Here is a 22,365-nt window from a genome sequence, read left to right as displayed (position 1 = left end):
ACTGTAATAGGCCTGACCTGTGGTGGCGCAGTGGATAAAGCGTCGACCTGGAAATGCTGAGGTCGCCCGTTTGAAACCCTGGGCTTGCCTGGTCAAGGCACATATGGGAGTTGATGCTTCCAGCTCCTCCCCACTCCTCTCTCCCTCTCTATCTATCTCTCTCCCTCTCTCTCTCCTCTCTAAAAATGAATAAATAAAATAAAATAAAAAATTTAAAAAAAAAACTAGCAAAAAGTTTAAAAAAAAAAACAAAAAAAAACTGTAATAGGCACTGGCCGAGTAGCTCAGTTGGTTGGAGCAGTGTCCTTTGTGCCAAGGATGCGAGTTCAATCCTTGGTCAGGACACATCAAGAATCAACCAATGGCCTGACCTGTGGTGGCGCAGTGGATAAAGCATCAACCTGGAAATGCTGAGGTCGCCGGTTCGAAACCCTGGGCTTGCCTGGTCAAGGCACATATGGGAGTTGATGCTTCCAGCTCCTCCCCCCTTCTCTCTCTCTGTCTCTCTCTCCTCTCTCTCCCTCTCTGTCTCTCTCTCTCCTCTCTAAAAATGAATAAATAAAAATTAAAAAAAAAAAATCAACCAATGGGCCCTGGCCGGTTGGCTCAGCGGTAGAGCGTCGGCCTGGCGTGCGGGCGTCCCTGGTTCGATTCCTGGCCAGGGCACACAGGAGAAGCGCCCATCTGCTTCTCCACCCCTCCCCCTCTCCTTCCTCTCTGTCTCTCTCTTCCCCTCCCGCAGCCAAGGCTCCATTGGAGCAAAGATTGCCTGGGCGCTGAGGTTGGCTCTGTGGCCTCTGCCTCAGGCGCTAGAATGGTTCTGGATGCAACAGAGTGACGCTCCAGAGGGGCAGAGCATCGACCCCTGGTGGGCATGCCGGGTGGATCCCGGTCAGGCGCATGCGGGAGTCTGTCTGACTGCCTCCCGTTTCCAGTTTAGGGGAAAAAAAAAAAAAGAATCAACCAATGAATGCGCGAGTGAGTGAATAAGAAATCGATCTTTCTCTCTCCCTCCAAAAACAAAAAGAACAAGCCTGACCTGACCAGGCAGTGGTGCGTGAATAGAGCGTCCACCTGGGAGACTGAACACCCAGATTTGAAACCCTGAGGTTGCCGGCTTAAGTCCAAAGGTCGCTGGCTTGAAGCCCAAAGTTGCTGGCTTGAGCAAGGGGTCACTGGCTCAGTTGGAGCCCCACAGTCTAAGGCACTATCAATGAATAACTAAAGTGTCACATCTAAGAGCTGATGCTTCTTATCTCTTCCTTCCTGGTCTATCTCTGTCTCTCACTAAAGAAAAACCAAACAAAACCAAAGAACCCCCAAAACTAACACTAGCAAAATATATGATATGTGGAAAGACTGAATGTATTTACCTATATGTTTTACAGGAAAATATCTCTAAAACACTAACATGTATTTATGGGTGAAATGATGTTTTAGATTTTCTTCATAATACAGGAAAGGGAACAATGGCTACAGATGTGGATAGAGCAGGATTGAATATAAACTGATGAAGCTGGGATACAGCTACAAAGAACTATAGTATATTATTTTGTGTGTTTTTTTGTATATTCAATTTCCCTATAATAGTTTTTAAAATGTGTATGCAATATAGATGATCTATCATAGAAATGTACACTTAAGATTATATAATTTTATTAACCAATGTCACCCCAATAAACTTAATTAAAAAAGGAATAAAAATATATCTACCTGGTACTGTCTTAGAGAAAAGAGACTAAAAATAATGTAGATGCATGTTACATGCTGCAAAAAAATCATTTTTTTAAGTGAGAGGAGGGGAGGTAGAAAGACAGACTCCTACATGCACCCTGACCGGGATCCACTCGGCAACCCCCATCTGGGGCTGATGCTCAAATCAACTGATCTATCCTTAGCACTTGAAGCTGAATCTTGGACCAACTGAGCTATCCTCAGTGCCCGGATCTGATGTTCAAATCAATCAAGCCACAGGGTGCGAGAGGAGAAAGGGGAGAAGGAGAAGAGAAGCAGATGGTCACTTCTCACATGTATCCTGACCAGGAATTGCACCTGGGATGTCTGTATGCTGGGTTGACGCTCTATCCACTGAGCCAACCAGCCAGGACCAGGAAAATCATTTTAAAGGTTATAGCAATACTAAATTCAGTTTAAATGTCTACTGAGGAAAATAAAAACTGTTCAATGTGATACACTCTGTGAAATAAAAAAACCTCATTTATCATGCATATTTGTTTGTTTATAGAAACATGTTTTCAATAAAAAATATAGGCCCTGGCCGGTTGGCTCAGTGGTAGAGCATCGGCCTGGCGTGCGGAAGTCCCAGGTTCGATTCCCGGCCAGGGCACACAGGAGAGGTGCCCATCTGCTTCTCCACCCCTCCCCCTCTCCTTCCTCTTTGTCTCTCACTTCCCCTCCCGCAGCCAAGGCTCCATTGGAGCAAAGATGGCCCGGGCGCTGGGGATGGCTCCTTGGCCTCTGCCCCAGGCGCTAGAGTGACTCTGGTCGCGACAGAGCAACGCCCTGGATGGGCAGAGCATCGCCCCCTGGTGGGCGTGCCGGGTGGATCCCAGTTGGGCGCATGCGGGAGTCTGACTGCCTCCCCGTTTCCAGCTTCAGAAAAATGCAAAAAAAAAAAAGCATGAAAATGAAAAATATAAAAGCTTTACATTAATATTTTCTGATATACTTCATTGTTTTCAATCTCAATTATGAGTAAGATAATAGAAACATGAGACATCTTTTTCTAAATAATCTATTATGTAGATTATTTAAGAAATTAAGAGGCAAATATTAATATTTGAGAAACAGTAAAATAAAATATGATTATGAAGCAGCACAGACTACATTAATCACTTTTAGCCAAGAGTTTCTTATAAACGAATATTGGATATTCAATAAAAATATGACTAAACAAAAATAAATGAGTTTAAATTGTAATTACATGTTTTTAAAAGATAATTTATTTTGATTAATATCAAAGTAGAAAGGTATACACATAAGAACTGGAAGAGAATCTTTAGTTATACATCTATGTGAAACTGAATTAAAGCCAGTGGCTAAGCATAAATATTATAGCAATATATTGAAGCTATATATCACAACTACCTTATTATGAACAGGTGTTCTGTAACAGATGGTCTTATCACACTAAATAGTGGCACTATAATAGAATAGAATGAAAACAGAAGTTTTTGTTTCTGCCTTTGCAAGGTATAGCATTTCCTACTCCCTCTGAATGAAGAGTATCAAGGCCGATTATTGTGTTATTGAGATTATGGTTATCTGATTAACACTTAAGATAAATCTATCCACCTGCTGCATATAAAAGGAAACCATAAAAATAACATTTATTCTTTTTCTGTGTGTGACAGAGACAGAGTCAGAGAGAGGGACAGACACAGGAAGGGAGAGAGATGAGAAACATCAATTCTTCCTTGCAACACCTTAGTTGTTCACTGATTGCTTTCTCATATGTGCCTTGACTACGGGCCTTCAGCAAACTGAATGACTCCTTGCTCGAGCCAGCGACCTTGGGCTCAAGCTGGTGAGCCTTGCTCAAACCAGATGAGCCCGCGCTCAAGCTGGCGACCTCAGGATCTCGAACCTGGGTCCTCCACATCCCAGTCTGACGCTCTATCCACTGCGCCACTGCCTGGTCAGGCACATTTATTCTTAATTTAAATTTCTTCATAAAAGGGTTAGGAGAACCTATTTCACTTAGCCTCAATTAAGTAGAGATATTAAGTTTTGAAACTGCTGACAGTTTCAGAACACACTATCATATAAATATTTTAAGAACTTTTTATTTAACCAAATAAAGCAAATAGACATAAAAACTTATGACACTCTCAAACTTATAATCTGTAATTTATCATTTTGGATGAAATATCTATGAAACATGTACATAGAATATTTGCAAATCTGAGCTATCTATGAAACATGTACATAGAATATTTGCAAATCTGAGCTGGGTATTTATTATATAACTGCAGTTAAATGATGAAACAAATGAGGACCTAAATGTCGTAAATGCTATATGGTATTCAATGGGCTATAGCTTACTATTTCTTATTCCTTAGTATTTTATGTAAAGTAAATTATAAATATTTGCATAAATAGTTTAAAAAGAGAAAAACAGCAAAAAGGAAAACTTTCATGTGAGAGCTTGGTTACCATGAATATAAAATTTTCTTTGTAAAATGGAAGAGACTTCCAGTACATGTAACTTTTTAAAAAGATTTTATTTATTGACTTTAGAGAGAGGAGAGAGAGAAAGAGAAAGGCAGTGGGGGAGGAGCAGGTATGTGCCTTGACTGGGCAAGCCCAGGGTTTCGAACTGGTGACTTCAGAGTTCCAGGTTGATGCTTTATCTACTGTGCCACCAAAGGGCAGGTCAGTACATGTAATTTTTTTTTCTTCTTCTTCTGAAGTTGGAAACGGGGAGGCAGTCAGACAGACTCCCGTATGCGCCCAACCAGGATCCACCCGGCATGCCCACCAGGGGGCGATGCTCTGCCCATCTGGGGCGTTGCTCTGTCGCAACCAGAGCCATTCTAGTGCCTGAGACAGAGGTCATGGAGTCATCCTCAGCACCCAGGCCAACTTTGCTCCAATGGAGCCTTGGCTGCGGAAGGGGAAGAGAGAGACAGAGAGGAAGGAGAGAGGAAGGGGTGGAGAAGCAGATGGGTGCCTCTCCTGTGTGCCCTGGCCGGGAATCGAACCCAGGACTCCTGCACACCAGGCTGACGCTCCACTATTGAGCCAACCGGCCAGGGCCAGTACATGTAATTTTTAAGATAGCACTTTACAGCAGCATCAAAGGAGAGATGGGGAAAAAGAAAATTTTTTTAAATTAACATAAGAATTATATTTATCTTTCAAATATTTTATCATATTTTAACATCCTATTCTTCATCAAATACTTACTGTACATGCAGAGGTAACATGACAGTATACATTGTGTTGTAGAATTTTGGTAATTTTGATTACTGTCCTTGCTTTTACAGAGATTATTACTGATAAATTTTTGGAAAATATATGTGGTACATGGATGTATACAGCAGCTCATCTTTGATGTTTCTAATACCTTAGACAATATTCAATTAAAGTCAAAAAGTAGATATAGAATATTACATTAACCACTGCTGTTTGAATATTTGCATTCCTCCCAAATTCATGTTAAAATCCTAATTCTCAAAGGCAATGCTATTTTAGTGGGTGTGGCCTTGGGGAGATGATTAGGTCACCATTATAAATACAACCCTCATGAATGAGATTAGTGCCTTTATAAAAGGGATCTCACAGGGCTCCCCAGACCCTTCCAACATGTGAGGGCACAGCAAGAAGGTGCCAGTATGAACCAGAAAGAAGGCCTTGAACAGAAAGCAACCATACTAGTACCTTGATCTTGGGCTTCCCAGCCTCCAGAATTGTGAACAATAAACTCCTCCTGTTTCTTAAGATACCCAGTCTATGCTATTTTGTTATAGCAGCTCGAATGGACATCTACTTATTTTGTAGGCATTACTATCACTGTAACAGTTACCTTGGTATCTGATCTTTAACGAGGTTATATACAAAGATGTACACATAATCTATACCTATGATGTGGATTACTAATATAACTATTAACTATCAATTACTAATTGAATAGTATATAAAATAACGAAATACTATAAATAATGTGCCTTTCAGTAGACTGGGGCTTAAATCTGATAATTCAAATTAGTTAAAAGCCCAGGTTAAAATTATAATTGGTAGAGACAAAGATGCTCTTATCCATCTTAGATTTTTTAAACTCTCAGACATAGAAATTTTATTTATCTAATCTATGTAGTACTTTTATTTGTACAGGATTTGGGTACTTAATAGTAAATACAGATAACATATTTAAACAAAATTTGTATTGAAAATATTCAACCTTTTTAAATAAAAAAAATGCAACAGGACTCTGTTGGGGTAGTTCAGTTGGTTAGAGCAACATTCCAATACTCCAAGGTTGCGGACTCCATTACAGATCAGGGCACATATAATAATCAACTAATGGCCTGACTAGGTGGTGGCGCAGTGGATAGAGTGTCAGACTGGGATGCGGAGGACCCAGGTTGGAGACCCTGAGGTCGTCAGCTTGAGTGCAGGCTCATCTGGTTTGAGCAAAAGCTCACCAGCTTGGACCCAAGGTCGCTGGTTCGAGCAAGGGGTTACTCAGTGTGCTGAAGGCCCGTGGTCAAGGCACATATGAGAAAGCAATCAATGAACAAGTAAGGTGTCGCAACAAAAAACTGATGATTGATGCTTCTCATCTCTCTCCGTTCCTGTCTGTCTGTCCCTTTCTATCCCTCTGACTCTCTCTGTAAAAAAAAAAATCAGCTAATGAATGCATAGATAAGTGAAACAACAAATCAGAAACAAATGTTTCTCCCTCTTTCCCTTTCTCTTGAAAATAAATTAAGAATAAAAAAGTATAATACAATAGGGTAATACAAGATTTGCAAGGAAATAAATGACTGAGAAGTTAAACTATGTAATACAGCTCACTTATAAATCTATTTTATTTTTAAATAAATTGTACTTACGCTTGTCTTTCAGTAAATATGACAACCATACTTTGTGTTTCTCGATCATTTTGAGCTTTAAGCTAAACATAAAGAGTTAAAAAATGTGTGAGAGAATTACCATTAAATCAAACTATTTCTTTAAAGTTTATTCAGGTTATGAAATAATTGAAAAATTATTATAATAATCCTAATGTCACGTGCAAAGTTTAAAAATATATATAGTGTTTAGTTTAATTAACACATCACTATCCAGATAAAAAGTCTTTTTCATAGGCAATGAATGCAATCTCAGATCAAATATATTCAGTTTGTCAAATAATCCAATGTAAACTTATTTTATGTAAACAAAATTTCAAGAATTTATTGGGTGGTCAGCCTGATGGTATTGGGGCAGTGAATATAACATTGACCTGGGATGTCCCAGGTTTGAGACTCTGAGGTAGCAGGCTTGATTGTGGCTCATCTGTTTGATCCCCTGGTGTCGGGCTTGAGCCCAAAGTTGCTGGTTTGAGCAAGGGTTCAGTGGATTGGCCTGAGTCTGGTCAAGGCACAGAAGCCAGATGAGAAGCAATCAATGAACAACTAACGTGATGCAACTACAAGTTGATGTTTCTTATCTCTCTCTCTTCCTGCCTATCTGTCTCTCTCTCACTAAAAAAAAAAAAAAAAAAAAAAAAAAAATTAAAAGAATATATGGGTGCTCAATAAGTTACATTTAGACCCAACAGAAATTTTATTTTTAAATAATTCAGGATTTTACCTGAGCACTCCTGGTTGACTCTACCTGTGTATATTCAGATTAGATTTTGGACCTATCCCAAATAACTGACAAACACATAGAGAAGTTTTTATCTTTTACATTTGGTATTAAAAAATTTGCAGTTTGGGAATTCTCCTGTGTTCTTAAACCCAAGAATAATCTCACTAAATTATCATGCTTTAGAACCCCAATTTACAAAAGAATCATTTTATAAATTCTATGCTTTCACTAAACTTATTTGATTGTGTAAATTATAAGCTATGTAAGTTACAAGTTGTATGTTATTTTTATCCCAGTGTTTATAATCAAAATAAGCTAGCTGTTAACATCTAATTATGTCTGGCATCATATAACTATTTGCTTTCCTCCTTTTCATATAAAACTTTGTACAAGTGCCACAGTATGTCCACTGAGTACTCAGCTCTACTTGTGCAAATAGTAGACCAGAATACAAACCAATTTATATACAAAGAAATGTATATGGGATTCCCTAACTAGTGTTAAGTGTAGGACCAGTTCAAACATAGCATTGGGAAAGGCATTAACGTATCCACTTGGGAGATTCAGTGAAGAAAAAAAAAATTTTAAAGCACAACTATGGAAACTGAATTATAATAGTGGTATTTAGCAATCAGAGTAATACCTATCTGTAAGGTCCATAAAGTTTTATCAAATTATTTCTAGCTATAAATGCTTTGTTTTGGAGAATAGTTCTATGCAAGATCTATTGCTTATAAATTTTCTTACCATGTTGTAATCATTCATTACTTCTTCCATTTCAGTATTGGTATTAAGTTTATCAACCAACTAAAAACAAAAATACAAAAAAGAAACCATTCTATTAGTCCAAAATTTTCTCTATAATCAATAATATAAGGTACTGAACCTTACAAATAATGAATAGTCATTTAGGTATTAATATTTGCAAGTATTTTATCTTCTAAGAGAAAAACAAATATTGAGTTACCTAGGTAAGCACAGACTGTGCATTTGGCCAACCAATAAAATTCATCTTTAGAAATGTTAAAAAGTAAGCAGTAATGCACTACTCCTGTCCCTGCAGATTGTACCTTTAAGAGCTTTGCCTGTTCTGAGGAGATGTCTGAGCTTATAAAGAAGGATCCAGAGAGACAAAAGTTTGGGGAAGATCTCTCTCTTTTAAGCCCCTACCCGTTTGTCCTTCCTTCCCTCCCCTCTCCCGCAGGGGAGATGGCTGTTAACAGATTTACCAATTTACACCAGTAAAAATAAAAAATAATTTTCTTGGTCTTCTGAAAATTAAAAAACAATGAACATGGTAAAGCACAAACAAAACACTAGTAAACCTATATTAAGTTATGCAATGATAGCGATAGCTAATATATTTTGAGTTTGGAATCTGTTATATGTATTATTTCACTTAATTTTCACAATGTCTATGAAGTAGATATTATTGTCCACATTTTGTAGATAAAGAAATTTAGCAAGTTGTGAAGCCAAAATTTGAATAGGAGGTTTACTAAGAGCAAAGTATGTGGGTGTAATTGATTCTAAAAAACTAAGCTTTATTAATATAATAACTCTATATTAGTATATATCCCATTTTCACTTGTGATATAAATAATAAAACCTAACATTTATTGTGCACTTATTATGCATTAGAAACTTGGCTAAGTGCTTTCTCTGCATCAGATATTAGCTCATTAAATCTAAAACCAGCATATTTTCAGTTATTAGTATTTTTATACTAAATAATTTACCTATTGTATTTTAGTACAAAAATTCCTTTCCTTTAATGTACATTACACAAAATGTAATTTTACATTACACAAAAATTTATTTTTTCTCACATTTAGAACAGAAAATCATTTCCTAAAAATAAAATAAAATAAAATAAAATTTGCACTGAATATTATTAAGCCATACAAAATGCTAAAAAGTATGGATTACATATAGTCCAACAAATTTAAAAACGATAATTTCAGCAAAATTTTGTTTGTATGTACAATATAACAATATCCAGTAGGTATGTCATAATTTACCTATTATAATAAAATGTTTCATATTTTGCATAACATTATTTTTTAATAGAAGTGAGATAATCATTTTCTCTTTTAGTAAAGTCCATATACCTTTACTACCAAAACAATCTACAGAGTTGCAAGAAAGAAAATTCTGACACTAGAATTTTCATGGGGCCAACATCACCCCAAATATTGTGGGAGTTATCAACATGACAAAGATAATTATTTCTTCTGAAAATTCACATTAGGAAGTATCCTTGATGGAATTATGTTTATGTTACACTCTATTTTGACAGAAGGAAAACACTTACTTTGAATGAAACAAATAAATAGAGGTAATCTACATACTATGTAATTTAATTTTTTAAATTTCATGATGACAACACTCTATAGTAAGGTATTTTTTAATCTAACATTTTGGTATCTAATAAATTTAAGTTACTTTTGAAATTGTTACATTAAAAAAGGACTGAAGAATAACTATCAATCTATTAAATCAAATTATTTCTGGGCGAGGGTAATAAGGGAGAAAGCAAAAGGACACTTTATTTTCTTTAGTTTCAACTTTCATAATATGCATGTATTCATGTATTACAGGCAGTCCCCAGGTTATAAACGATAGTTCTGTAGGTTTGTTCTTAATCAAATTTGTATGTAATTTGAACAGGTGCATTTACCTATTAAATGCAACTTAGAGAGATGTCTGTCTTAACATAGTATTTATTTTTATCTTTCTGTGTCTATAAATACTTAAACATTTTCAAATATACAGTACTTAACTCATTCATAACCTGGGGAGTGCCTGTATTTGGTATTTAAAATAATACATTTTTTAAAGTGATAAAAAGCAATGAAAATATTCAAAGGAAATTCTCTATGAAAAAGCAAATACCATGTTGTAGTCTGCTAGTTGTCCTTGAAACTCTTTGATTTCATCAGCTAAAGTCTCAGCTCTGCAAGAATAAAATGAACACACTTATAAGTAGATAAATAAGCAAATAAACAATACAAACAAATTCAGTATTAAACTCCTGAATTCAGTATTAAACATACCACATTAAATTTTATTAAGAAAAGCCTGACCAGGAGGTAGCGCAGTGGATAGAGTGTCAGACTGGGATGTGGAAGGACCCAGGTTCAAGACCCCAAGGTCACCAGCTTGAGCACACGTTCATCTGGTTTGAGAAAAGCTCACCAGCTTGGACCCAAGGTCCCTGTCTCGACCAAGGGGTTACTTGGTCTGCTGAAGGCCCGCGGTCAGGGCACATATGAGAAAGTAATCAATGAACAACTAAGGTGTCGCAATGCGCAACGAAAAACTAATGATTGATGCTTCTCATTCTCTCTGTCCCTGTCTATCCCTCTCTCTGTCTCCGTTAAAAAAAAAAATTTTATTAAGAAAAAAGATTTGGCCCTAGCAGGTTGGCTCAGTGTTAGAGCATTGGCCTGGCGTGTAGATATCCTGGGTTCGATTCCCGGTTAGGGCAAACAGAAGAAGCAACCATCTGCTTCTTTTCTCCCCTCCCCTTCCCTTCTCTCTCTCCCTCTCCCACAGCCATGGCTCAGACGGAGCAGGTTGGCCCTAGGTAAAGATGGTTCTTTAGAGCCTCTGCCTCAGGCACTGAAAATAACTTGGATGCAAGCATCAGCCCCAGATAGGCAGAGCATTGGCAGGTGTCTGTCTCTCTATATTCTCCCTCCTGTAATTAAAAAAAAGAAAAAAAAAAGACCTTGCACAATTTAACTACAAAATTACTCACCTCTTTTCATATGACAAATATACTGAATTTTCTTGATTGTACATTTCTATTTCTTTCTGAAGTTTATTAATCTCTGTTGTAAGTTCATTTATTTTACTTCTAAAATAAAAGAAATAAGTTAGCAATACTTCTAGTAAAGAAAAACTTTCAAGTCAAACAAACTTTTCATAAATGTTAATAATAATATGATTCTGTGAAATTTCACTTAAAAATGTAAATCACTTATTTGATGAGAATGAGGCATATTGCAACTGATAAGAAGCTGATATAGATTCTCTAATCATTAAGAAAGATGATATCAGCCTGACCAGGCGGTGGCGCAGTGGATAGAGTGTCGGACTGGGACGTGGATGACCCAGGTTTGAGACCCTGAGGTTGCCAGCTTGAGCGCGGGCTTATCTGGTTTGAGTTAGGTTCACCAGCTTGAGCCCAAGCTTGGTCTCTGGCTCGAGCAAGGGGTTACTCAATCTGCTGTAGCCCTCTGGTCAAGGCACATACGAGAAAGCAATCAATGAACAACTAAGGAGCCACAACAAAGAATTGAGGATTCTCATCTCTCTCCCTTCCTGTCTATCTGTCCCTATCAGTTCCTCTCTCTGACTCTGTCTCTGTCAAAAAAAAAAAAGATGACATTGAAAAAAAGGAAGCAAGAAAGATGACACAGGACCAGAATGGAAAACTGGTCAAACTGGTACAGTCTATACAAAGAAGTAAATGCCTAATTGTCACCCTCATAGCTCCTGACACCCTCTAGGACAGAGTGTTTAGAGTGAAATATCGGTATTTTTGGTCACTAAAGAATACTTTGGTGGTGGGAGATGGGGGGTAAGTGTCCTGTGCACTTGTAGAATGTTTAACAGCATCCCTCATCGGGATGCTAGTAGCATATTCTCCGAACCCCAGTTGTAACAACCAACAATGTGCCTAAAAGTTGTCAAATGTTCCTTTGTGGGCAAAATCACCACCAGCCTACCATCGCTAGAATGACAAAAAGCTAGAACTACTCTTTGGTGCAGATGCACAAATTCTGGAGAAAAGAGACAATGCGATGATCAACAGCACTGTTTTACTTCCTTTTCATTAAAAAGTAGCTGGATATCAAGAGATGCCATACAACCATAGCCTCACTATCTTTGTCATTGAAGTTAGCTTCAAGGATAGTTGGGGGAAACCTACACTTCTCTATTTACTTCTAAAAGTTTGAGATTCAAAAAATTCAGGTAATTGAAAAACAAAAGAATCAATAAGGACTCAGAAAAAAAATGAACTTTTTGGACACAATAGAAGGAAGGATTAAGTGAAGTGGAAACAAGACAGAAAGAAGATATAGATGAGGAACCAAGAAGAAAATAAAGTAAAATGGAAAAATGAGTTAATACAGTAGGACATCTGAGCAGAGAAAAAGTTAGGTAGAAAATTTTAAAAAGTCCTTGGCCCTGGCCAGTTGTCTCAGTGGATGGAGCATCGGCATGGTGTGTAAACGTCCCAGGTTCAATTCCCAGTCAGAGCACACGTGAGAAGCGACCATTTCCTTCTCTTCCCCTCCTTTTTCTCCTTCTGTCTTCCCCTCTCATGCTAGTGATTCGACAGGTTTGAGCGTTATCCCCAGGCACTGAGGATAGCTCAGATGGTCAGAGCATTGGTTCCAGACGGAGGTTACCAGGTGCAGCCCAGTCAGGGTGCATGCAGGAGTCTGTTTCTCTATCTACCCTCCTCTCATTAAAAAAAAAAAAGTTCTTAATTTAGAGCTGCATAGAGATATATAACAACTTTATGAATTAATTTAAATTAGGCCACATTTGTAGCAATTGACCAAATATATACTTAGATAAAATTCTGCGTTAATGTTCATAAATAAATATATACATATTCCCTTTCTTATTAGCTATAACTGGTGACATTTCAATAGTACAAATAATACATTTTAGAACAATTAGTGAAAGAAGCATAAAAGGCTATTCTTATCATTAGAGTTTTTAGAAGTGAACTGACATACATTCAAATATGTAAAATATAAAATCTCAGCCTAATTGTAATATGTCTATTTTGTAGTACAGCCAAATTAACCAAAAATTATGTTAGAATACAAATAATTCTTAGAAATCAAGGATACCTAATTATTTTAACAAAAACCACAGTTAAAACTTCATGACCATGCATAGAAAGAAAAGTTTATTTAACATACCGAAGAAGCCCAAGATAATAAGATTTGTCTAAAATTTGCCTCTGGGGACCTAAAAAACAAATTTTTAAAGTATTAGTGTTCAGTTTGGACATGCCATCATAACAACAAATCAAAAAAACAAATAGAATTTCACCATATAATTGTCTGTCAGTCCTCATGAATGTTCCAATAAATCTGACAATCAAGAAGAACCACTGAAATAGAAAAGAGAACTAATATCTTAGTATCATGATATAACAGAAGTTTGAATTAAGACCTCAAAGATGGGACTAGCCTGACCAGGCGGTGGTGCAGTGGATAGAGCATTGGACTGGGATGCAGAGGACCCAGGTTCGAGACCCCGAGGTCGCCAGATTGAGCGCGGGCTCATCTGGTTTGAGCAAAAAGCCCACCAGCTTGAACCCAAGGTTGCTGGCTCCAGCAAGGGGTTACTCGGTCTGCTGAAGGCCCGCGGTCAAGACACATATGAGAAAGCAATCAATGAACAACTAAGGTGTTGCAACGCGCAATGAAAAACTAATGATTGATGCTTCTCATCTTTCTCCATTCCTGTTTGTCTGTCCCTGTCTATCCCATTCTCTCTGAAAAAAAAAAAAAAGGATGGGACTAGACGTAGGGCCATAAAGATAGACTGACTCTACAGGTCAGGTTGAATGAATGGAAACTGGGTCTAAGGGAATCTAGAACAGAGCCATCCAAGAGAACTTTCTTCAACAACGGTAGTTTATATCAGTACTGGCCAATAAATGAACTACATGAAATTACTGAGCACTTGAAATGTGGCAGGTGCCATTGGGAAACTGAAGTTTTATTTTACTTAATTCAAATTTAAATAGCTACAGGCAGCTATCATAATGGACAGTGCAGATTTAGACTGTATTTCTTAATGCAAGCTAGAGATTCATTTTTCTTAATTTATCTCAGAGACTTTTTCATAAACCTGAGTTTATATTTCAGTTGGACTAAGAAAGTACTCCTGAGTTAATATCCCAAATCTTGAGAGAAATGAAGTACCCTGCAAGGTGGGAGATGGAAGGTAAGGGAGGTCTAAGAGCTGAGAAGAGGGAGAGAATGTCTTATTAGAATGCGAAATGGGACACTAGAACAGGTAAAAGTCACAACAGAGTGCTGCATAGTGGTAACAATCAAAACTCTTTCACGTAAGACTTTGAAGTATTGAATATATTAGTAGAAATTGACTAAATGTTGGTTCTGATTTCAAGGACACATTAATACAATATAAATATTTACCATAATTAATTCTTTATAGAATTTCAGTATTTTCCTACCTTTTCTAATGTTTAATAAGTAATATTAAATATATAAACATTTCCATAAATACAGTTTTAAAAACAACTGTGTAATTATGGCTCATTTTTTCATAGTATTGATAATTATTAACCAAGCACTTCTAAATAATCAATTGGTTTTTAATATTTAGTGAGCTAAGTGTATAATACAAGTAATAAAATTTAAGTCTCCTGATGATATATCATAAAAGGTAGTAGGATATATTTTTTACCACTAAAGTACCTTTATTCCTGTTAAGTCATTTGTCATAAATACAGAAAACAAAATACTCATAAAACAGTTCACCATGCTTTGATTTATGTATGTATCTACAGATCAATTCTTTGAATCATATCATATAGTGTACTTTTATGCCTTTCTAAACACATACAGAGAAATAAAATGAAATGTGGAATAAATCCATGTTAGTCTCATTTCCTTGCATAAGTATTAAGTAGAAAAGGAACACTTCTTGATTCACTTCTCATAAATACATAGGCATCTTAGTGGCGTAATTTTGATATACAAACAATAAAAAGTATTTCATGATATTTCCATAGAGTACTAGAAATCTAATTTTCATTCTTGAGCTTTTCCTCAAATTATTTCAAATTTGCTGAAGTTGTAGCGAACCTCCATATTCAGAAAAATGAAGATCCAAATATCCCATATATATAGGTAACCCTCATTAACAATGTATTTTCACGCTCATTCTCTTATTTAACCCTCACAACAATTTTGTGAATCAAGGAATAAGAATTAAGTAAAACAGCCTCTTTCACTCTGTAATTCTGATTTAGTAATATGGTACTATAACACTTCTTATAAAAAAATATATACTCATCTACTTAAAATAGATACCTTTAATCCCAGTTTTCATTCCACTCAAACCTTGTTGTGTTACAGGGCGATCTGTGACTTTAATTTGAGAGGACAGAACTCCTGTCCCTATGGGACCACCACGAGAGCCTGGTCTTGTTGTTCCAAGTGGCATCTAAAAAACAAATAAGATTTGTTTTAATAAACTAGAAAAACACTATAACTCTACCATTGTTAGGACTGTAAAGAGAGCCTGATCAGGCAGTGGCACAGGGGACAGAGCGTCAGACTGGGACGCAAAGGACCGACTGGGACGTGGAGGACCCAGGTTCGAAACCATAAGGTCTCGGGCTTGAGTGCGGGATCATAGACATGACCCCATGATCGCTTGGCTTGAGCCCAAAGGTGGCTTGAACAAGGGGTCACTCGCTCTGCAGTAGCCCCCCACATCAAGGCACAAATGAAAAAGCAATCAATGAACAATTAAGGGGCCACAATGAAGAATTGATGCTTCTCATCTCTCCTGCTTCCTGTCTGTCTGTCCCTATCTGTCCCTTTCTCTGACTCTGTCAAAAAAAAAAAAAAAAAGACTGCAAAAAGAATGTTAAGACATTTTAATTTGACATAATTTGTAAAATATCCCCATATTTTTTAATGTTTGAAATATAAAATATTATTAAATAAAATTCTTTAAAAATTTAAATTCTTTATGTATATATTATTTATAATACTCCAAAACTGAGGAGTTAAATATCTACATATTTGCCCTCATATAACCATAGAAGATGGTTAAATAAGTTATAGGACATAACAAAATAGTTTACAAAACAGTATTTATAATTTCATTTCGTAAAACAAAAAGTCTGGAGGATTATATTAAAAATAGTAAAAATGGTTATCTCTATATAATGATATTACAGTTAATTTTTATTTTATCATTTTTATAATTTGGTATTTTCAGCATTATTACTATAAATTAATATTACCTTTAAAATCAGACAAAAAAGAAATTTTCATTTTGAAAAAAAAACACTAGATATAATGCCATCACAAGATAACCACATTAAGTATCAAAGGGCTTACATCATTCAACAAGCATTCATATTATCACTTCAGGTCTACAAAATCCAATATAACATTATACAGCCTGAAGATAGGACAAGACTTCCTTCTTGTCAGTTCATATATTGTATGTATAGACATGAGAAGGTAATAAAAGATAACCTGAAACTGCTAAGTGATCCTTTTGTTATCTTCCTTTGTCACTTTTCTTTTCCCCCCTGACTTCCGAAGAGTCAAGTAGTACACTAAATTAAATATGCAGTAGAAATTTTGTACAGGGGCTAGGTACAACCATTGTTACTCATTTTGATTGTTTTTGTTAGCTGGTTGCCTGTAATACTATCAGCTAACATAGTTCTTCTTTTTTTTTTTTTTCTTAAGTTGGAACCGGGGAGGCAGTCAGACAGACTCCTGCATGCGTCCCACCGGGATCCACCCGGCATGCCCACCAGGGGGTTCGTTGCTCTGCCGCAATCAGAGCCATTCTAGCGCCTGTGGCAGAGGCCACAGAGCCATCCTCAGTGCCCAGGCAAACTTTTGCTCCAATGGAGCTTTGGCTGCGGGAGGGGAAGAGAGAGACAGAGAGGAAGGAGAGGGGGAGGGGTGGAGAAGCAGATGGGCGCTTCTACTGTGTGCCCTGGCCGGGAATTGAACCCGGGACTCCTGCACGCCAGGCCGACACTCTGCCACTGAACAAACCGGCCAGGGCCACATAGTTCTTTTTTTAAAGTGGTATTGAGAATTACTTGGTAATTTTTTTTTTTTTTTTTGTATTTTTCTGAAGCTGGAAACCCGGAGGCAGTCAGACAGACTCCCACATGCGCCCCACCGGGATCCACCCGGCACGCGCACCAGGGGGCGATGCTCTGCCCGTCCGGGGCATTGCTCTGTCGCGACCAGAGCCACTCTAGCGCCTGGGGCAGAGGCCAAGGAGCCATGCCCGGCGCCCAGGCCATCTTTTGCTCCAATGGAGCCTTGGCTGCGGGAGGGGAAGAGAGAGACAGAGAGGAAGGAGAGAGGGAGGGGTGGAGAAGCAGATGGGCGCTTCTCTTGTGTGCCCTGGCGGGGAATCGAACCTGGGACTTCCGCACACCAGGCCGACGCTCTACCACTGAGCCAACCCACAGGTTGAGAACCGCTGCTCTAGAGAAAATGTTAAGACACAGAAGCACTGTCAACTACAAATTCAAATGAAATGAATTCAAGGTTATTCTAATGATCTTTGTGAGAGCATGCTAAATCTCTCCCTGGGTAATTCTGACTAATTTCCTCTTCAGCTCTATGAAAGCATAATCATGACAGCTACTCAAATAACTATGCTACTTTTTTTTTTAAATCATCTAGATGAAAGTATAGAAAAGAAAGTATAAATTAAAACTGCACACATTAAAAAGAATGAAGCAGCCCTGGCTGGGTAGCTCAGTTGATTAAAGCATTGACCAATACACCAAGGTTGCAGGTTCAATAACCTGTAAATCCCTGGTTAGGGCATATACAAGAATCAATCAATGAATGCATAATTAAGTGGAACAACAAAAGTCGATGTTTCTCTCTTTCTTTTTTTCTCTCTCTCCCTCTTCCTCTATCTAGAATCAATTAATAAAAATTCAAAACATTTTTTAAAAAGAATCAAACAGATATACATATATTCATATAGAAATGTTTAATATATTACTGACATATACATTTATGATATATTACTGAAAGTAAAGTACAAGAATATATATACTATCACCTTAATTTTGGAAAATGGTAAAGCCATACAATTATATATGTGTGTCAGTGTTTGTAAATAGATGGTAAAAGTCTACAAGGATACATGTCACACTGTAGACAATGATTATACCTGGGGTAGACTACAGAAGCTATAATACTTCTCTGTTTGTATGTTTTACAATAAACATTATTATTTTGAAAACTGCAAACATTAAATAGGTGAAGCATCTGGCAAATAGTAGGTGGCTGATAAATGTCTGATTCCTTTTACAAATATTTAATTAACAAGCATAAATTCTTACTGGAAAAAGAGAAAAAAATACGCTAGTTTAGTGACTTTAGAAAAAGCATTTTAGTGTAAGTTGTTATGTTGATAAAATTACTTAAACTCTTGAAAAAAATCTAAAAAATATAAAACTGACTTTAACAAATTTATTCCCCCCCAAAATGCTGCCATTGTTCATGAATTAAGTATAGGACCCAACTTTATCTCTACTGTCTGAGCTTGAATACCTCATCTGCACCTTATGAGGTAGTCAAAACCATCTGTTTAAGCGCCAGAGCAATGCCTATAAATATGTATATTTTGGTGTATTCATTTCTTTCTATATACATTTACAATAAAATGATGCCACACTGCTTTTTTCACTTAATACTGTGCTACATATGTTATTTCCTCAACTATTTTTTTAAAAAATTGTAATGGATACTTCATAGTCTAAAATAGGAATACAGATAAAATTTACTTGATTCACCTGTTGTAAAGACATTTAGGTTGAATTCAAATTTCACTGTTATAATAAAAATGCAATAATTATCTTTATAGAATAGTATTCTGCTTAGAATTATGAGTTTATAAAGTTTATACACTTAATTCTAATATGGTATTTTTCTCTTACTGATTCACTGATATATGACATTCTCTATCTTACACACAAGCTCTTAATATTTAGAGTTTGTTTCTAGGCTGCTGTGGCAACCAGAACATTGTTTTACTTATTTTTTGTAATATATATATATATATATATATACATATATGTGTATATATATGCACATATATATATATATAATATATATAACACACACACACACTTTTTTTTTTTGTATTTTTCTGAAGTTGGAAACGGGGAGGCAGTCAGACAGACTCCTGCATGCGCCCGACCCCTTTTTTTTTTGAGAGACAAAAACATCAAGCTGCTCCTGTATGTGCCCTGACTGGGGAATTGAACTGGCAACCTCTGTGCTCCAGGATGACGCTCCAACCAACTGAACTATCTGGCCAGGGCTTAATTTTTATTCACTTTTTGAAAGACAGATAGAGGGTCCTGGCTGGCTGGCTCAGCGGTAGAGCATTGGCCCTGCATGTGGAAGTCCTGGGTTCAATTCTTGGTCAGGACACACAGGAGAAGCGACCATCTGCTTCTCCACCCCTCCCCCTCTTTTTTCTTCCCCCTCCCCACCCCCCGCAGCCATGGCTCATTAGAGCAAGTTGGCCCCAGGTACTGAGGATGGCACCATGATGGCCTCTCCTCAGATGCTAATAGCTTGGTTGCCAAACAACGGAGCAACAACCCCAGATGTGCAGAGCATCATCCCATAGGGGCCCTGTCAGGGTGCATGTGGGAGTCTGTCTCTCTGCCTCCTCATCTCTTAAAAAAAAAAAAAGATAAAGACAGAGAGAGAAAGAAAGAAAGAGGGGAGGCAGAAGGGAAGTATTTGTTGTTCCACTCAGTCATGCATTTTTTGGTTGTTTCCTGTGTGTGCCCTGACCAGAGGTCAAATCCACAACCTTGTTGTTTCGGGAAAACACTCTTAACCGACTGAGCTAACTGGCCAGGGCCTATAACATATTTTTATATTAAAACTATTGTACTTTCTTATTTTTGCTTTTTTATTGTTTTAGAAAAATTCTAGAATTGTTTTATAATGATACCTCCCCCTCCACACAGACACATTGCCCTCAGAAGAAATCTCATGAAATTTAGATTGGTTTATAGCTCTCATGGATTGTGAACTCTACTCATGATATACATATTGCAAATATATATATATATATTTTACCAGTTTTTCATTTTTCTTTTAACTTTTTAATGGTGTTTTCAATTTTATAATTTAAAATATAAAAATACCCTCCTTTTCAGTATTTGGTGTTTGTGTTGTTTACAAAAGCCTAGCCCCAACTAAGTTTATATGAAATACTTGCCTATACTTTCTCCTAGTACATTTATATCAATAGTTTCCTTTATTTAAGTTTTCTAAGATATAGAGAATTCTGTGTGACGGAGAAATCAAATTTTTTTTTTTTTTTGTATTTTTCTGAAGCTGGAAACAGGGAGAGACAAACAGACTCCTGCATGCGCCCGACCGGGATCCACCCGGCATGCCCACCAGGGGGCGACGCTCTGCCCACCAGGGAACGATGCTCTGCCCCTCCGGGGTGTCGCTCTGCCGCGACCAGAGCCACTCTAGTGCCTGGGGCAGAGGCCAAGGAGCCATCCCCAGCACCTGGGCCATCCTTGCTCCAATGGAGCCTTGGCTGTGGGAGGGGAAGAGAGAGACAGAGAGGAAGGAGGGGCGGGGGTGGAGAAGCAAATGGGCGCTTCTCCTATGTGCCCTGGCCGGGAATCGAACCCGGGTCCCCCACACGCCAGGCCAACACTCTACCACTGAGCCAACCAGCCAGGGCCGAGAAATCAATTTTTAAAAAACAAATAGTTTTCAGTTATTTGAATGCACTACTGAATACTCCATGCTCTTTCAGCTAATTTGAAATGCCACTTTAATCATTAAATAAATTCTTACAAATGTCTGATTCTGTTTCTGGTCTATCCATTTGATTTGATTTTGACACCAATACACTACACCACTTGAATAATTGTAGTTTTAAAATAAATTTGATTATCAGCATGAACATGCATGTTCTCTCCACAGTGTATTTCAGACATTATCCCACATTTGTACTTCTCAGTTTTCCAAAAAACAAACATGTTATAGTATGCTCATAGAATAAAAAACAAACAAACCTGACTAGGCGGTGGCGCAGTGGATAAAGCGTCGGATTGGGATGCAGAGGACCCATGTTCAAGACCCCGAGGTCGCCAGCTTGAGCGCGGGCTCATCTGGTTTGAGCAAAAGCCTACCAGCTTGAACCCAAGGTCGCTGGGTCCAACAAGGGTTACTCGGTCTGCTGAAGGCCCGCGGTCAAGGCACATATGAGAAAGCAATCAATAAACAACTAAGGTGTTGCAACGCACAATGAAAAACTAATAAGGATTGATGCTTCTCATCTCTCTCCGTTCCTGTCTGTCTGTCCCTGTCTATCCCTCTCTCTGACTCACTCTGTCTCTGTAAAAAATAAATAAATAAAAATAAAGACTTAAAAAAATACTTTAATAAAAAAAGTTAAAAAAAACAACAATTTCTTATTACACACAGTCTTTCCAACTTCTACTAAGACATACACACAAGAACTCAATAGTTTTAAACTTACTCCAGTTGCCACTCGAATATTTCCTGATGGAGGTCGTATTCCAGAAGGAGGCCTCCCTGTCAATCCAATTCCACCTCGTGAAACAGGGCGAGCTGCTGAAGGTTTGTGATTACTGGTCATTGTTCACTTTAACTACTGTTTGGAAACAAGAAATAGTTCAATTCTCCTTTGATATCTTCTATAGCTAGACACTAGTGACCCACATACCTTTACTTCAAGCATTAATCCACAATCATTTTTCTTGCAAATTGCCATTCCAGGTACCACTACAAGACTGAGCCTGATTTAATGTTCCATTTAGAACCATGAAAGCATTTACTACAACATGCCTTCCTCATTTCCCTATTATCAAAATACAAGCCCCTCTAGTTATCTCTTGTGCTCTTATCCCATTCTCTAGTTAGTTTTCTCTCTCCTGACATATCTAGCCTCTTTCTTATCTTTCAATCTTTTCCCTGTGCTTTCTGGTCCATGATTAACTCCTTTATATTCTCAATCCTGTTATCAAGTACTTCCATTTATTGTTTCATTAAATTTTTTAGTTATATTTATATAAATTTACATGTTTGTACTGATCTGTAATGTAAAATGTATGTCCTGTTATATATAGGTCATGTTCAAAAGAGTTTTAAAGATATTGATCTAGAGAAAGAATATAAAGAAAACAGTGCACAAAGCTTCTGGCCTGAAGAATGTCACTGCATTCAGATCAGACAGATA

General features: G+C 37.3%; 1 protein-coding gene and 1 long non-coding RNA gene across 4 annotated transcripts in view; one reads left to right on the top strand and one right to left on the bottom strand.

The window, feature by feature from the left end:
• Positions 1-22,365, bottom strand: part of IFT74 (intraflagellar transport 74) — a 99,682-nt gene that overhangs the window by 72,683 nt on the left and 4,634 nt on the right. For all 3 annotated transcript variants that reach the window (XM_066368287.1, XM_066368286.1, XM_066368289.1), the window contains exons 2-8: positions 21,646-21,780; positions 15,420-15,552; positions 13,269-13,317; positions 11,084-11,182; positions 10,216-10,276; positions 8,068-8,127; positions 6,579-6,640 (exon numbers count right to left, since the gene is read on the bottom strand). In XM_066368287.1, the coding sequence (XP_066224384.1) occupies positions 6,579-6,640; positions 8,068-8,127; positions 10,216-10,276; positions 11,084-11,182; positions 13,269-13,317; positions 15,420-15,552; positions 21,646-21,765 (584 nt within the window). In that variant the 5' untranslated portion in view covers positions 21,766-21,780. The remainder of the gene's footprint in view (positions 1-6,578; positions 6,641-8,067; positions 8,128-10,215; positions 10,277-11,083; positions 11,183-13,268; positions 13,318-15,419; positions 15,553-21,645; positions 21,781-22,365) is intronic.
• LOC136394715 (uncharacterized) lies at positions 959-2,674 on the top strand. The gene is made up of 2 exons (XR_010749224.1): positions 959-2,251; positions 2,641-2,674. It is a non-coding gene; the product is annotated as an uncharacterized lncRNA (long non-coding RNA).

This window comes from Saccopteryx leptura, chromosome 2 (genome assembly GCF_036850995.1).
Source record: "Saccopteryx leptura isolate mSacLep1 chromosome 2, mSacLep1_pri_phased_curated, whole genome shotgun sequence".
Taxonomy (NCBI): Eukaryota; Metazoa; Chordata; class Mammalia; order Chiroptera; family Emballonuridae; genus Saccopteryx; species Saccopteryx leptura.
The sequence above is the reverse complement of the archived record's forward strand: the minus strand, read 5'-3'. Positions and strand labels throughout refer to the sequence as shown.